General features: G+C 38.1%; 1 protein-coding gene across 1 annotated transcript in view; it reads right to left on the minus strand.

The window, feature by feature from the left end:
• Positions 1-1,927: 1,927 nt before the first annotated feature.
• The window catches only part of EPM2A (epilepsy, progressive myoclonus type 2A, Lafora disease (laforin)), a 37,962-nt gene continuing 22,904 nt past the window's right edge, over positions 1,928-16,985 (minus strand). Inside the window, exons 3-4 of the mRNA XM_009077063.1 lie at positions 3,605-3,846; positions 1,928-2,208 (exon numbers count right to left, since the gene is read on the minus strand). Of these exons, the coding sequence (XP_009075311.1) occupies positions 1,928-2,208; positions 3,605-3,846 (523 nt within the window). The remainder of the gene's footprint in view (positions 2,209-3,604; positions 3,847-16,985) is intronic.

The raw sequence follows: 16,985 nt of genomic DNA on the forward strand, positions 1-16,985 counted from the left end.
CTTCTACACAGAAACATACGTCATGACCCTTTTTGCTACTCATGAAATTTGGAGTTAAAGACATATGACAAAATGGACTGCTGGAATTATTATTATGTCTTTATTTAATAGAGAACTTTTATCATCCATTTTCTAAACAGGCAGTGTTATTTCAAAAAAAACCCAGAAACAAAGTCATGATCAAAACCACACAAGTAGAATAACTTCAACACAGCTTATAGGTTGCCCAGGGAGGTGGTGGAGTCACCAGCCCTGGTAAGTGTTTAAGAGGCATCTGGATCTGGCACTGGAGGATATGGTTTAGGAGCTACGGCAGAGTGACATGTTAATGGTTGGACTGGATGGTCTTAGAGGCCTCCTCCAACCTTAATGAGTCTATGATTCTATGAAACATTTTTCCTTTTGAAGAAGATTGAAGTACAGGATAAATGAAATGCATTCTATTATTTTGGATATTCTCCATAAACAGTTCATATCTAATAGTTTCTCCATTAAGTATTCAGAAAGTCAATATATATCAACTAAACTACTCTGGCACTGACTGTGTCTTTAGAAGAACTATTTGGCTGGAGAAAATGAGACTTCACTGAAGAATAAACCTATAGAAATTAGGTTTCTTAATGTTTATGCATCCTTAATCCTCTCTTCCTTAGGAAACACTTCTCTCCCTACTCTCTTTAAGTCAATCTACAGCAAATTAGTTTTACCTGAGCAGGGCTGGAAGCTGCTGGTGTTTAATTAGGGGACCAAGCAGCACTGGAAAACATTAAGGATGATCTACAAAGCCAACATCAGCCTACTGAAGCTAAGCTCCTGAGAAACCCTCCTCAGAGCTGCTCTTTGCTCTTATAGATGAATGTGTTCACCTCGTTCATGCCAGAGACAGCCCAGCATTCACTTCAGTCAGCTTAACCTAACCTCTGTGAACATCCACACACTGCTTGCACAAGGAGAGGCTTTTGCTATAATGAAGATATTAATCTAGACCAACAGCCCAGAGGCTGCGGTGTCAATCATGCACAGAGGCTTATCACGCAATTCCTATAGGTCCTGTCTTACTGTGGTGGTTTCTGCTTAGATTGACTTGGCACCCAGGAAGCTCACTGCACAGCACTGCATGGACCGGGAGAGCAAAATGTAGCTTTGACTCAGAGAACTCACAGCCTCGGATAACGCAATAAATAGTCATCCTTCCCACAACAGAGTAAGACAGCAGCAAGTGGAGATGTTTCCTCTCTTCATGTAACATGCCAGAAGAACCCCAGTGTCATAAAAGAATACAGCTGGAGTTCTTAGTATTTAACATTACCTAAATAGACAAAGAGAGAAAATTTTAGTTCAGTGAATTAGACATCAGCTTTTTGTTTAAGAAACTGAGATGAAAAAACAGTTTTCTAGGTGTCTTTCTCATTAATACCTCTTGTCTGCAAAATTACTACAAAACACTGCAACAATGTATACTCCACCAAAAATAACTGAGCAGCTTCGATCACTATTTGATGCATCCTAACTGAACCTTAATCCAGTCAACGTTTGTACCATTTTTTCCTGAGAATGCCTTCTCTTTCTTGTCACTGAAATGTTGCCAACTCTATTTCACCTCACATCTTGTTTAGTGTCTACCCTAAAACCTCAGTTTCTATAGGTAAGTAGTTAAAAGGAAATCCTAGCTTTGTTTTACAGATTTTCTAGGTGTCATATTTGCACCAAAAGACTTGAATACATGACTCATATGTGCTTAAAGAAAGCAAATATAAAATCCTCAAAGGCACATGATTGATGTGCCTCAAAAGCACAAAATTCTCATGACTTCTGTGACAAGCTTGCAATCTGAAGCAGTGAGGTGGGTGTCTGAGTCACAATTTCTAAGTCCTTGGGGCTCAAATGTAAGGATTCCTCTTCACCTCCCTTTTGCTCTTCTGCATTTCTACTCTTGTATTTGGTATGAGGGGCGAAGATGCCCAAATTTCTGGTAGAAATCGTCTTCAGCACGATTCAGGGCTTCTTCATCTATGTAGACAGCTGGTCTCCGGGAAGCCAAAAAGTACTGCACTTTGCGCAGGCTCCATCCCATCACATACTTCAGCCATCCACTGACAGCAGCTGTAGACCTGCCAACGCCAGCATTGCAGTGAACATAGACAGTGTGTCCATTCTCCAGCAGCCCGTGCAAGAGGCAGACAGCTTGTGGCAACATCTGTATTCTTCCTAAGGTTAAAAACAAGGCATGTTCAATTGCATTGGAGAAATCTAGGTTCATGGCTGAGATTATGTCTGTACGGCCTGATGAACTCTGAATCATAATGGCAAACCTGACATACTTGGGGTTTTTTTGTTTTTTTTCTCAAATGACCTTCTACACTGTCTGTTGTATCTTGCAACACAGATTCACATCACACAAAACTGTAAAATGCCCCAAGTCTTCTCTAGATATATATTCTGATGTGTGTGGCATATTCATTTCCACAGGAACTGAGGCAAGGCAGCAAATTACATCGAACAGCACATTTTACATAGCATTAAAGTTAGCAAGCCAAAAATGAAATGTTTTTTGGTAACAGAGGTCTGTGAAGGTACCTACATACTGCTGTTTTCCAAAACATTGTAATGAAGGCCATCACCCCTTATTAATGGAGGGAGAGCAGAAGAAAATTTTGCTGTACAACTTAATACTGTTATGATTTGAGTACTAAAGCATACGGTTAAATAATACAGCATAGTCCTTCTCACTCCCAGAGGGATGAATATCCCATGTTTCCTGACACCTTTCTTTCTCCCTGCTATTCTGGGAACTGAAGCTGCTAACAGCAGAGTCCAACTTTTCCTTATGGCAGATATGAGTGCTGACATTAAGTCCTTTCAAGTCCCTGTTTTAAGGTCTCCCATCTTCTTTGATGTCCTTTTACTGATATGACAGCTCTCTATTTGAGGCATCAGTATTTCACTGTGTTGGAAGCACTCTCTTCTGCTAGTAGGCTGTTCCCTTGAAAATACTCTTAATTTCTAACTTGCTGGTTGGAAACAAGCTTTTGAACTGAGATGTCTAACCAAGGACTTCAAAATACCAGCAATTTGTGTTACAACTCAGGTGCTGTAAGCATTCTAAATTAATTACAAATTATTATATAAATGTCTGTGTGGAGATTCATCAGACTGGGATACTACAGTTAAAGAAAAAAATATGTGCTGGAGAAGGGAACAGCAGAGACAGGCACACAGCACTGTCTCTCATTTTTAACCAGCAATTGTGGCAAGCTGTCCTTGCAAGTTTAGTCTTCCACCTACACAGCACATTTTCATTATATGGGCTGAATTCAAGCTGAAAGCAAAAACAGTTAAGCAGTTATCGATGTCGGATGGCTTTAAACTCAAACGCACATAATACTGCCAGACACAAAGTACTTTAGATGGCCTCTCTGCCTACAAGAAAATATGAATAATTTGTCAGAGACAGCACACGAAGAAATTATACCTTGTGTGCTAGCTATATTTTTATGCAAAATTTACACAGAAAAAAAGACCCCAAACTGTCACCAAATTGACAGATTAGTAACTCAGAGAGTTTGTTGCTATTAATTTACTGCAAGAGTGACATGAGCATTACCTTCAGTGCTCATGTCCGCAGTTGGCAGCCAGATATAGGCAAGACCTTCCTCTTTATACAGTTTCATGAGGATTTCAGGGCTCATGGGTTCTGGGTAACGGTTGCAGCCCCAGGAATTCTGAACAATGTCGTTTTCAGTCTGGAAGTTCATCACAGCTGTAACACCCAGCTCATGCTTCAGCTTGATGGTCACATGCTCCAGCTGTCGAGGGCAACTTCCCAGCCAGATGTTTGGCAGAATCCTAGCATTGATAAAACATTGCAGTGGGATTGATTAAAATACCTTACCAAAGAAACTGCCTAGTTCAGCAGTGTTCCTATTCCAAGCCTGCTTAATATCATCACATGAACACTGCTAAGCACAGCCTTTTCATGTCATGCAGTAAGCCACTTCTCATTTCATTACAACTTTTCATTTCATTAGAGTTGAGCTGGTAATGTTTGATGCTGGGGATCAAGTTCCTAACCTACCACAAAGAGCCCGATGATCTGAGAAAAAAAATTCAAAGCATAGTCAGTAGCACAGATCTCCAAGGCATCTATCATTAATCTTGCCACAGAAACTTGCTAACATCACAGATCAGAATAAGAAAACTCTGAAGACTGTGCAATTTGCACACACACACACAAAGAGACCTAAAGGATTCACATGATCCAGATCTGAAACACTTTAGTAATAACTCAAACACAGAACTCTTCTAACTTGGAAGCTACCACTATAATGAGGAAAGTAGAAAAAAAGGCAATTTGAACTCCTCTTCTGTAATGACACTCAAAAAATAATGAGTAATTTTCTTCTAATTTTTCTCTGATCTTGTGGAGTCTAGTGGGAAACAAATGCAGAATTACAACACATGTCTAGCTTCCCTCAAGGCCTGAAGAATCAGAAATTTTTCACGAAAACTCAAGAGGTTTGTAGGACAGATAAACAACCATAGTTCTTGTACTTAATCTAAATCAAAGGTCGAGACTCCTATGGTTTTCCCTTTGCTAATTATCATTAATCTATAGTATGTCTCAACAGATTTTGACATCATAAACTGAGTATTAAGAAGCTTGTTTTCAAGCGAGAGTTTTTAATCTGCAAATGCAATTCAATTGATAGTATCTGCAATGGATTATTTACATGTTCACATTATTAGTGATCTACTTTAATTTTTTTTGCTTTCATAAACTTCAAGTTTGAACATGCAATCCACAACCTACACAAAATATCCCTGCATTTGAACATACAACTTCACAAACTTTATTAAATGCAACAAAATCTGCAACACTATTAGCTGAACTTTGCAAGCATCTACAACAAAAGCAAAATCCTCAAAAGTAAAATGTCTGCTGTGCATTTCTCATGGTCTTTTCCAATTTTACTTTCAGAAACAAATAAGGAAAGTTTTATGTCTATACAGGAGCCTATAAACCACTCTTAAATCATCACTTAGATATTTCAATTTTACTATCATAGTAATAGGTGCTTACTAGCATTTAATTAAGACCTATAATTGACTGTAATGATTAAATCTGAAACATGGTCAGAAACTCAGATCCAGGAAGCACTAATTCCTATTGTTTCCTGCATGTCAGATATATCCACGGTGACTTGCATACCAGCCACACAAATGCAAGTTTTGGCCTTAAAAGCTCCTGTTTCAGTGAGACAACACACTTGATCCCAGTATATGGTAACTGAGACCTATTGAAACAAATACATTACATAGCAAATAACCATTTCAACTGTGTTTCAACAGTGAGATTGAAGAGATATGATGCCATGGTTTAGGAGTGGTATTCCCCAATTTAGTGTTCCCCCAGACCACATGCTGCTTGCTCACTCCCCACACTGAAATTTCAAAAACTAATATTTACACTCAAGTAATTTTCTTTGTCACTTTTATCTCACTCCCTAACACTGTCTTTATAAAGGAGAGAAGACTTGGAAAGAAAAAAAGTCTTAATACACAGACCATGGACTTCTTAAGCTACAAATTAAATTCAGATCATATATTAAGAAATATCAATACTCAGTCAACAGTGGACTATGCAGCAGCCTGAAAGAAATGCAATAAAGCACAAAAATTTGGTATTCTCATTATGTTCAAGGCACAATCCCACATAATAGTACAACAGGGAGCTTCTCAAAATTGCCCAAAATCCAGCATAACCAGCTCGAGCATTCCCACTGATCAGAGGGGTGAGCGAAGGTCCACTGCAAAAACTGCTTCACTGCCCCACTTCCCACATGCCAGTCCCACAGCAAACCCCATCCTAACCTGAATGAGTGACCACTGTCAGGATTCTGCCACAGGAATCCATCACAATGATTAGAGCATTTCAAGGTAGCAAATGTAAGGTAAAGTGCTCTAAAGGATGCTGACAAGTGTCTGGAAATGAACAATGCCCACAAAACTCCACGGCCGGGAAAGAAAAATGGCAATATCACTAATATCTTTTGACAATATGAGGACATTATTTCAAGAACAAGAACATTAGTATCCTTCCTTCAAAGGCTTTCCTGAAGACTCATACATATGTAATTCACTTGATATTTTGAGAAACATCTAATATACTAAATTATCTTGATGGGAGAGCAAAAGTGCATTTTCTAGGATATGATTGAATCAGGAGTGACTAAAGCATTCCTGAGATAAATAAAATTCTGAGTAGTACACTCACAGATAAATCAATGCTTTGTAATTTTTTTCAGTGATCATTTAGTGGATGAACAATATAGTTGTGTCATCTGCAAGACCCCTGGGATATATACCACTTGTTTATTTTGTTCTAGCCTAACAGGTCTTGCTCATGACAAGACCTCCTGTATTGCCCAACAATAATTGCATTCACCAAACAATCTACCAAGTTTTTACCACAGTCTTTCCTTGTAATTAACCAAACTAGTGTTGGCACTCAAAGAATGACCAAAAAGTTGTATTTAGGACAGCCAATTCTTGTAAATTATTTTTATGATCAGGTCCTAGAGTTTAGTTTTTGAGAGGATCAAGATGTAGCCTTGACCTTGGTCTTCAAGCTCCTTATTTACCCACCCAAAAACAACTGTAAAATCTTAGTCTTGCTGGACAAGACTTAACCACTCTTTTACCAGGAAAACAGACCACAAAGAAAGCAGTACTGCAGAGCTGTCTTATCAGCCAATTTATGTAAAACTTCTAGGATAATTCTACTGCATAGTACCTCTGTTTCCATTTGGCTTTATCTGGTTCATACCTTACCTTTGTCTGACATCAGAAGGAAGGGATAAAAGGGGCAAGTCCACACAAATGCACAGAGACTGATGGAGAGTTTAGCAGCTATATTTTATATATTGATTTTTTGATAGCCCTACTGAGGGCTTCATTGTGCTGAGGACCAGGAAAACATACATATTCAACAAAGCATGGTATACCTTTTAGTTTCCCTTTTCAATGTGGCCTTTCTTCTTTAAGTTGCCACTATACTTCAGTGAGCAGCTAGACTTTATCCACAAGAGTATTTGGCATGGGAAAGAGACCTCTTCTACCTTCCCATCTCAACTCTCATATAACAGTGCTCTGAGCTCCCTGACAGCTCCTGCTTTCCATGGCATGTGTGGTTGTTTTCCAGCAACTGATTAAGTGATCCCTATGTACAGTTCAGAAAACTTAGCAATTATGTGTGATCAATAAACCTTTAGTCTTTTCAGCCATTAACCCCTTTCATGTTCTTCAAATACCACAACAGCATGGTGCTATTCTATTTAGAATTCTGTTTTAATATAAAAATGGCACTTCATCATTGTATATGTTAACCCTCCAAGGATAGTAAACCATGCTGGGTGCCAGAAGACATGGTCAATTCAGTCAGAGACAGTTTATCAATGAAGAAATCACCTAGAGTAACATAAAAATATTCAGCAATCTTCTGAGATTAAGACTTGGAGATAAACCCTTTCTTTAAAGGTACTTTCTGTCAAGTTACTTTCAGCCTGCCCTATACTTCAGTACTCCACTAGTAATATAGGGAAAATGTTTATCTACCTTAAGGGGACTTTTGGAGATTAAATGGATAAATCAATGTGAGAAGCCTGAAATTGTGGTAACAAGGACTGAATGTTAGGCAGGTGTCTGCTCAGTTTAATTTGACTTAGAGAGCCCAGATTGAAGGCTCACATGTTAAAAACCTGCCTTTTGACTTGCAAACTGAGAAAACCAACAATGATTTATCAGGGAATAAATATGGAACACCCTGAAATCACTTGTACACTTATTTTCCAGCACACTTATTTTTAATGATCTGGACATATATTGCATTTGTTGGCTTCCCCCTAGGACCCTGCACAGCCTAGATTAAATTATAACAAACCAATATGAATGCATCTGAAACAACTAATGCATTCCACTCAATCAATGCATATGCAAATAGTCTTCCCATCCTTAAGGAGAAAATTACTCTGAGGCAATGAAAGATTAGCATTCTGATACTTTTTATGTTACAGACTGTAATTTTCAGGCTGGAGGAAATGTTCCCAAAACATGACACACTGTACCTTTCAATCTTAGACCTCCACAGATTGTATAATACCAGACCAGTTGTAGGGATCTGATTCACAGGGAAGGCGGTCTGTCTTAGGGGAAGACACCAGGTTACTACATCAGGCAGTCAGCTCCTCCTCCACAACACAGATGTCTATGCTGTTTCTTCAGCAGTTCCTGTCTTACTTTTGTTGATAATGGTTTAAGGTAAACAGACACAAAATTCAAATTTCCTTCAAATGCTGAGTTGTAAACTGGGATGACTCAGGTGCTGTTTCCATATCTGTTCAATCATCAGCATGCTAAGAGTAGGCATCTAAGAATCTACCCTAAGATCAGTCAGCTTTTCTAAGGAGTCACAGTTCCTACAGAAAAGATAGGAATCAAGCCTTTGGGGAACATGTTTCATCAGAATATCTATCAGGTACAGTATTTCAGATATCCCTGTAGCTGCCAGCTTTAATCAAGAAAGAGGACGTTGCCAAACTAAAGAAAAATACTAGGGTATTTTTCATTTGTTATTGGCAATAGAGTGATCCATCAACCATGCCATTTGTTTATATCAGTAATATTTTTGACCAAGGTCCAGTATATTATTTTAAATGAAAAGTGATGGATTGATTCACCCTTCAGTGCCAGGTCAAGGCGTGGCCTGATGTTAAAGCTTGCAATTCATTTCTTTTGCCTACGTCAATCTTCCCTAGATCCTGCTAAGCATCTGATGTCAGTGATATGAGCCCTAATATATACATATAACAAGACAGAGCAATTTAGCTGAAACAACAAACAAAATAATGATTAAATTGTCTGTGTCCTCCCTTAAGACTTTTATTTCCTAAAGGTGTAGCATGCAACTACAGCTTCATATAACTTGCAGTAAAATTCCCAGAGGATCAACATATATAATTCAGTCAATTTACCCTCAGCATTTTGTGTTGCTTGTAGGCATACAGTGGTTTTTTTGTACCAATGTAGTGCTATTACCCTAACACCATGTGACAAGCCACCCACCACTACAAGCAAGCAGCCAAAGGCAAATGTAAACCTGAAGTACAACTCAGTTAGAGATGGTTTTTTGCAGCACCTGAACTACTAGAGACTGTTTCCAATTACAGTGCTTTCCTATTTCCTCCCCTGATGGCACTGAGTAGGGACTTGTTTAGAATTTTTTATAAGGTGGATTTTTAATGGAAAATTATGATCTGTCTGAACTAAAACCTTCATAGAAACTTTCAACTTTTAACCAAATTTAAACTAGTTCAAAGACCAAATGTCTGTTCCCTGTCTCATTTGACACAAAAAAAAAAAAGGGATTTCCAAAAGTATTGCTTTGAGCATATTCAAAATAAGAGTATAGGAAATCCTACCATCTGTGGCTGAGATGCTCTTTCATCTTTTCTCTCCCCTCTGCCTTGTGACAAGGCACATCATTTTAAATGGTGATACCACTGGATTATGATGACCCAGAAACATCATCCTGCATGTGCACCTTCTTTTGCAGTGGCATCCTCCTAACAACATATAGCAGCTTACTAGGTCCATGCATGCCTTCCCTGAAGTACCAAATCAGACATCTCTATTCTGGGCCTTCCGCATTCTTTTCTTCTGAATCTGTGACACTGAAAATGCTAAGAGCACTTGCCAGAAATCAGATGAGGTTCTTGTACTTTTATCAGAGCAATCTAGAAGCATTACTTAGATTGCTGCCTAATGCCCTGAAATGCATTCATAGCGAAAGATTTTTCAAATGACAGAATTCAGTTCTCCAGCAGAAGATCTGAGCACTTTTAGATACTGTTTGATATGTAGAAAGCACAGTGATTACTATCCTTGCCTTCAGAAACATTTTTCTAATGTCCAAAGTGAATAGCACAGTAACAGGTCATAGTGACACCTTCTTGTCTCCATATTGGATACAAGGAACAGATTATTCCCTTCCTTTCACTAATCTGCAAGTTACTAACACACTCCAACACAGCTTTATATTCTTCACACATACAAACACACACACTTGTCATATATTCACAGCACCTGATCATTCTTGTTTGCCTATGGACTCTATCTTTCTTAATATGTTATGCTGAAAAGAGCACATTTCTGGGAAGAACCAAAGATTACTTACTTCTTGGGCTTCAAAGGCTTTATCCCTCTTTACAGTTTTCTGTACAGTCCTTCTACAGCATGTCATTGCTGACCTATTTACAACATGGAATTCTTTTTTCAAGTTAAGATCTCTCACCACACAAGGAGAGACTGAAATTTGCCCAAACCAGAATTATTTAAGATTTTATTAGTTACAACTGCCAGTGGTGTCAAATAGAAATTAATGAATATGCAGTAAAGGAGCAGATGAGATTCACAGTTGATGAATGCATCTCAGTAATGTGTCTACACATTGTGTGTGTAATCTCACATACATCTCTGTTTTAAACTAACTATAATCAAATAGAAAGGGAAGTTGAACATGCTTGCAATGATGATTGGTGAAAAACAATGCTTTATAAAGAGGTCAAAGTGCTAATATGAGCCTGTACAAAGAAGTGAACTGAAAGCAACAGAATATTTATAGTAACCTTCTAAAAGTCACTGATCCCATTCTATCTTCTCAAACTTTGAATTTTCCACTAACTATTTTATTATATAAAGAAAGATAAAGAAAATGGAAAACATTCAAAATACAGTAGATTCAAGCTACTTCTTGGGGATATACTTTCATGCGAGAGCAGACTAAGAATTTAGCATTTTTAAGAGATAATTGGTCAACTACTTAAGGATAAACTATATGGGAAGGGCAAATCAACTGGTTTTATCTGCATAAAGGAGGTAAAGAATAGCAAATTCCATATAGTTTCACCTATAAGCAACTATCAAAAGATGAGAAAAAAGGCAACATTTTTTTCATAATTTTTTTTAGTCTTGCATCTTCCTTCGAAATACTGCAACATAGGTAGGTATCAAAAGAGAGGATGTTCTGGTTTGGTCTTGTACAAGAATATTGGTTTCATTACACTCTCTTTAAATAAAGGACAGAGAGATCTCTCAGCAAAATGCCTCCTTACCAATGAACTGAGTGGTTATGGCACTGACATTTCATTGCACATTGCACAGGGTACACAGGTAAATGGCTGTGGTCTTAATCCCTTCTCCTGTTGACTTTCTGATAAAGCCTTCTTGCAGAAGACAAACCGATGGAGGCTCTATGAGAGGCCTGACTTAAGCAGGATTGACTGAGCACAATCTGATGCACTCAACTGCCCAGCATGCAGTCAAGCACTACCGGCCAGAGTAAGAGAGCAAGGTTTGATGATGCTATGGCTCACTTATGGAACACCAAGATCAAATAGACATGCTTAATAAGATCGCTGTTATCAAGAAAGATGGAAGAAATGGCCATAACCTAAGCAGAAACCATCAGAGAAAAGCATTGATTAATGTTAGAACTATATCCTACTGAAATGACACAGCTGCAGACCTTGTAAAAACTGCTCATATTCTTGAACAAGAAATTGCTTTTACCTAAATGCCAGATGTAGAAGGAGCACAAGTCATTGCTTATTAATTGTTCTGCTTTACCACTGAAAGAGTGCAGTTTATTGTGAAGTTAAGAATTCTACCTCAGGGCTTTAAATGAGGAGATTTAAAGACTACAATGTAGTTCCAAGGTGGGTTTTTTCTTCCCCTTCTTATTTGGCAGTCTGATTAAAAGCAATTAAGGTCTGACAAATTTTCTTCTTAGATGTAATTTGAACTACTTACCTAGCCTCTCACATGGGAGCAGACTTGGAATCTAAAAAGAAGCACCTGCTTTTATCAATTTAGAACAACACTTTGTCAGCTTAGCAATATGCAAAGTTTCTCAAGCCCTTGAATTCTGACTGTTATGCTTAACAGTATCTTATTTATTCCATGTTCACAAATTTGTGGCATCAAACTATCTCATTTTGCTCATTTGCTGATATCCCAAGCAAATAAGCCATTAAGATTTGACCTCAAGCTGACAATGTACTAAAATGAATGCAGGTAAGAATAATGTCAGACCTGTAACTGCAATAGTGTTCCCTAGACATTCTGCCACAAATCAATTCCAGTGGTCCCTCAGGTTCTGCTGCCTCAGGAGATTTCCATAGCAGCAACTTACAAAATGGCTTGGTTGTCCTCACCTCACCCACCAAACTCCTTTACAGCAGGCAGTACGGTGCACTCTTCAGCTTATGAGACACTGAGCACCATGCTAATGCCTAAGCACAGCACAGCTCTTCTCATTCATAACCTTCTGGTGCATTTTGACTCTGGGGAGGCCTGCAGGCTATGTCGGCTTTATGGATTGTCCTAGCTTTGAATCCACTGGAGATACAGGATAAGAAGGATCCACATGAGTAGAATTAAAGTCTGTCACATAAGAGAAGTTCAATCTAGATGGATCCACAAAGTTTTCTCTTTATGGTCCCTTTTCCCCTTCCACAGCAATCCCAAACTTTCCCTTTATTAGAAGAAACTCAGAAAAACATCTCACAAGGAAAGCTGCAGAGATCAAGGGCATTTCTAACATCCTATACCCTGCCACATCAGGGAACATATTTGATAAAAACACATAGACATTTGGGAAGTAAACCACATCCCACTGCAAAAAAAAATGACAATAATACTTGGATAACTAAGCAGTAGCATCACGTTTGAAAGTCACTAAATAATCCCTCTATTGTACTCAGTACTGGTAGACCATCATCAAGAGAAATAGAAAGAAGGAACAGAAACACCTGGATAGTCCAACAGAGAGTGCCAGAACAATCAGAGTTCTGGAAGACAAGTTTTCAGAGAAAAGAGTGAAAGATCCAAGACTTAATATCAGAATGAAAATACTGAGATATTCCAACCTCAACCACTCTATGATTCTGGGAAAACAAGGACAGGAGTTTCCAAGCATATATGAAATGGCTATAAAGGGGCAGGATCATAATTTATTCTCCAAGCCTGCTGTAGAGAGAACAAGAAGAAATGATCTTAAATTGCACTAGGAAGACTTAAATTGATATTAGTAAAGCTTTTTAATGGTAGGAATAGTGAGGTAATTGAATGGAAGAGTAACAGGCCTGTAGAGTCTCATCACTAAGATGAGATCATATTTTAGATCAGGCTGGATAAACCTGGAATGATTTAAATGTAATTGAGATTAAGTTGGAGTAAGTAAATGGACTGGATGCTTTCTAAGGTCTCTTTGAGCCTATGATCTATGGTACTATAATCATAAACTTTAATTTCCATTTCTGGAATCACTACCTATATTAATTTATCAAGATCCATCTTGAAATAATTTAGGTTCCTTGTCCTTCCTGCCCTATTTGAAAGGTCATGCCAGAATTCAGATATCATTCCTTTGGTGACAGAAACCTCGTTCTAATTTACACTCTAAATTCATTCAGAAGCAATTAATATCCATTTGATCTTAAGGCAGGTTCAATTTCAATAATTCTTCTTTCTCCTTTGTACTAATTCTCGAATGTCTTTTACAAATAGTAATAGATGCTCTTTCTCAGTCTTCATTAAACTATGCTGTCTATCCCAGGCACCAGGAGTAGTCAAACTATGGTAATACAGAGTCCCTTTCAAGCCAATTTATTTTGCTCCAACTCCAGTGCCATAAAAAGCTGCAAATCCTGTTCTTCTCATTCATTCCAAGATAGCTCAGGTATCTCTGCTTTTCACTGTGGTTTGTGGTGAAAGTATATCTTCTGCCAGGGAACCTCTGACACAGAAACAAAAAAAAAAGTCTGTTTTATTGTTCTGTGTTTCGAATAGGTTTTTAAAACCAGATTGCTATTTCTGTTCCTCCTGTGATGCAAAGAGGATGTCAAGTTTTTCAAAGAGTGTGTACACTTCACTTAACAAGAAAGCTCAGGGATCCTTTTTGAGGAATATCTCCTGACCACAAAGCTCCTAAGAAAAAGGCAACACATTAGAGGCAATGTATCCCCATTAACAGGGATTGTACCATTACCTCTAAGGACAATTACTGATAGATGAGATGAACCAGTCTGATACAGCTGATCTCTTCCATGCCAGGACTAGAATGTATTCCAGGTTTGTTCTCCCTTGAGAAATGGAAGTGCAAAGAGGATTATAAACTATATTTGTTCTCCTGACACAATAATGCATCAAATGTATCTAATTTTGTCTCTAAACTAAGCACACTCCAATAAATTCAATGGAATTTCTCTCATTAAGCTTGCAGTACATTTGAATCTATACAGTGAAAAAAACCACACCATAAACTCTTCTTCCCTCTCATTCACCTCACTTCATTTAAAAGGTTAAAGCAAATTAATTTATCTCTTATATATTTTTTATAATCTATTTTGTCTCCAGTCTAGATATGATCTAAAATAACCTGGTCACACAAGACTTTGTGTACATGACAAAAACTAAATTGTGGAAGATTAAATTTTATCTTTCCTGTATTCAAAGTGAAATATTTTATGTCGTATTTCACTATGTATTTCTACTGAGAAGATAAGAAAGGAATGATTCACAAGCACACCAATGCCTTGTAGGACAGGGTGTCCAGATCTAGCCTAGCAGGGCTAAGCCAGAATTTATGTTCAAACACACAAGCAAAGTTTCTAGTGCCTAAGGAGCACACACTATGCAGCTGAAAGCAGGATTTGCCCTTTATAGGGAATGAATCTTGTACTTTTATTTGTGTAAACATTCTCTGAAAGCAAACAGTGTGCCAATTACAAAAATACAGCCTGAGAAGAGAATCAGAGTCCAAGGCTTGTACTGAACAACCTGAAAAGGACAAAAATACAAAAATACAGCCTGAAGAGAGAATTGGGTTCCAAGGCTTGTACTGAACAACCTGGAAAGGACTCCTCCATTGGCTTGTGAGAATTAATGCTTAAATGCTCCAATTATAGAATCTTGTCTCATGCAACCATGGTTGCCAATGGTTACTTCCTACATATGTCTCTGTTAGATTGCCAGCATTCCCATTTGTTTTGAATTAGAACAAATACCCAGAAACACAAGAACAACAGGCTGCTAAACTCAGCCAGATTGCAATGAGCCATGAATGTCTTGGCATTAGGAATGAGAATCTCTAACACTGATTCTTAGCAATGGGAATGATGCCACTGCTGGCACTTGTAAGTTAAAGCATCTTAACAAAATTGACTTAAACTGCTGCAGATGAAATTTAAGTTAGTGCCTGAGAAATTTCAGGAATCATTGGTAAAATTATCTTTTGATTTCTTTCAGAGTTTATTTATTAGCAGCTGCTTAGAAATCAAGACTGCAAAAATAGTAAAAGATAAATCCACTTTTCAAAATAATTGCAAAGCACAGTTTATTGCAAGGTGCCTTGTGATCCACATGGCAGCATATGTACACATGCAAAATAATGGAATCCCTTCAGAACTGCAACAGTCAGAGGAAGATGCACATCCATCCCTTTTGGTACCATCCAAATGCAGTTTTGATGACCTCTGTACCTGCATTCATTCCAGTTAAGATATTTATCCAGAATTTCTAAACTCACATTAGTTTTATTCCTATAAATTTTAAAGAGGGATGGACCACTTTAAAATTCCCCCCCCAGCCTGTGGGGGGGACAAATTAAGATTGTCCTGCAGCCTGTGGCTAGAGTACCCACAGGCTGGGGGTCAATGTCTTCGCAATATTGAGAAAAACTCAATCAAAGCATCACCACAGTCAGCTACATGAACATCTAAAATAATATGTTCCCACAACAAAGTGAAATCAAAGGAACAACAGCTGTATAGTGCTACCATAAAAAAAGCTTAGCTAGTCTACCTGGTTACTAGATTATAAACATGGTGGATGAGTTGCTAACATCAAAGGTTGAGGCTGGGATGGTAATGGAGCTACCAAGAGGCCCCAGAAGAACCTGCACGTGCATTTTTAGCACAAAACTGCAAAGTATAGAGGAATCTCTTGAAGAAGTCTTGGATGTGAAAAGGGAAAATAATCATGAGAGTTCAGTTTTATGAACAAGCAATGCTGCAGGTTGCATTGGAGCCCAACAACTGACAAGAATTACCAGGGATTGTCCATTTTTTTAACTGCCCTTTATTTTTTTCAGATTTCTTTCCTTTCCTAGCAATATCATTTCACCTTCTTGGAAATTAAAACTGCAAGCATTTGAACAAATATATTAAAGTGGTCTACTGTTACATAAGTGTGTTTACATTCTCAGCTGCAGCTTGACTTTGTAAATTTGTAAAACATACTGCATAGCCTTATTACCAAGACTGCAAATATATTTGAGAACCTTTTTCCTCCTTTTTTCTCACCAGATTGAAGCAACTCAGTAATACAAGGAAGCCAAGAAATTCAGTCTTCTGCAGTGAAAGCAGTAGTTAACACTGTTGAGGAATGGCCTGCACATGGCCAACCCTTCAATCTGGCAGGTGGACTGCAGAAAGTAGGAACATTGAAGAAAATATTTTATTAGGGAAGCTGCATATCCTCCTTATTAGATCATCACCTTGGGAAAATGAAGGCACTGCATATAACTGTTCTGAAGAGTTTTTATAGGGCAGTCACAGAGAAGCTAGTTAAACCAAAAAATAAACTTAAACCAAAAAGAAAGGGTCCAGAAGTCCACTAACATCCACACATAAATATTAGTGCCCAACATCCAGAGCCTTAATTGAAAGACAGAGTCATGGAGAGTCTCGCTGCTGGCCTACAATTGATGGATGGTCTTTCAGGAGAGGAGGAGACCAGATGGCAGGGAGCAGAAGAGAGAGTAGGGAGGGGAGAGGAGGGAAAAGGAGGAAGAAAGCAAGCTTCTATTTCTTTATTGATTTTTTTAATATTCTGTGTTTTCTTGCCTCTGTATTAAACTGAAATGCATA

This window comes from Acanthisitta chloris, unplaced genomic scaffold (assembly GCF_000695815.1).
Source record: "Acanthisitta chloris isolate BGI_N310 unplaced genomic scaffold, ASM69581v1 scaffold14616, whole genome shotgun sequence".
In the NCBI taxonomy this organism is placed as follows: Eukaryota; Metazoa; Chordata; class Aves; order Passeriformes; family Acanthisittidae; genus Acanthisitta; species Acanthisitta chloris.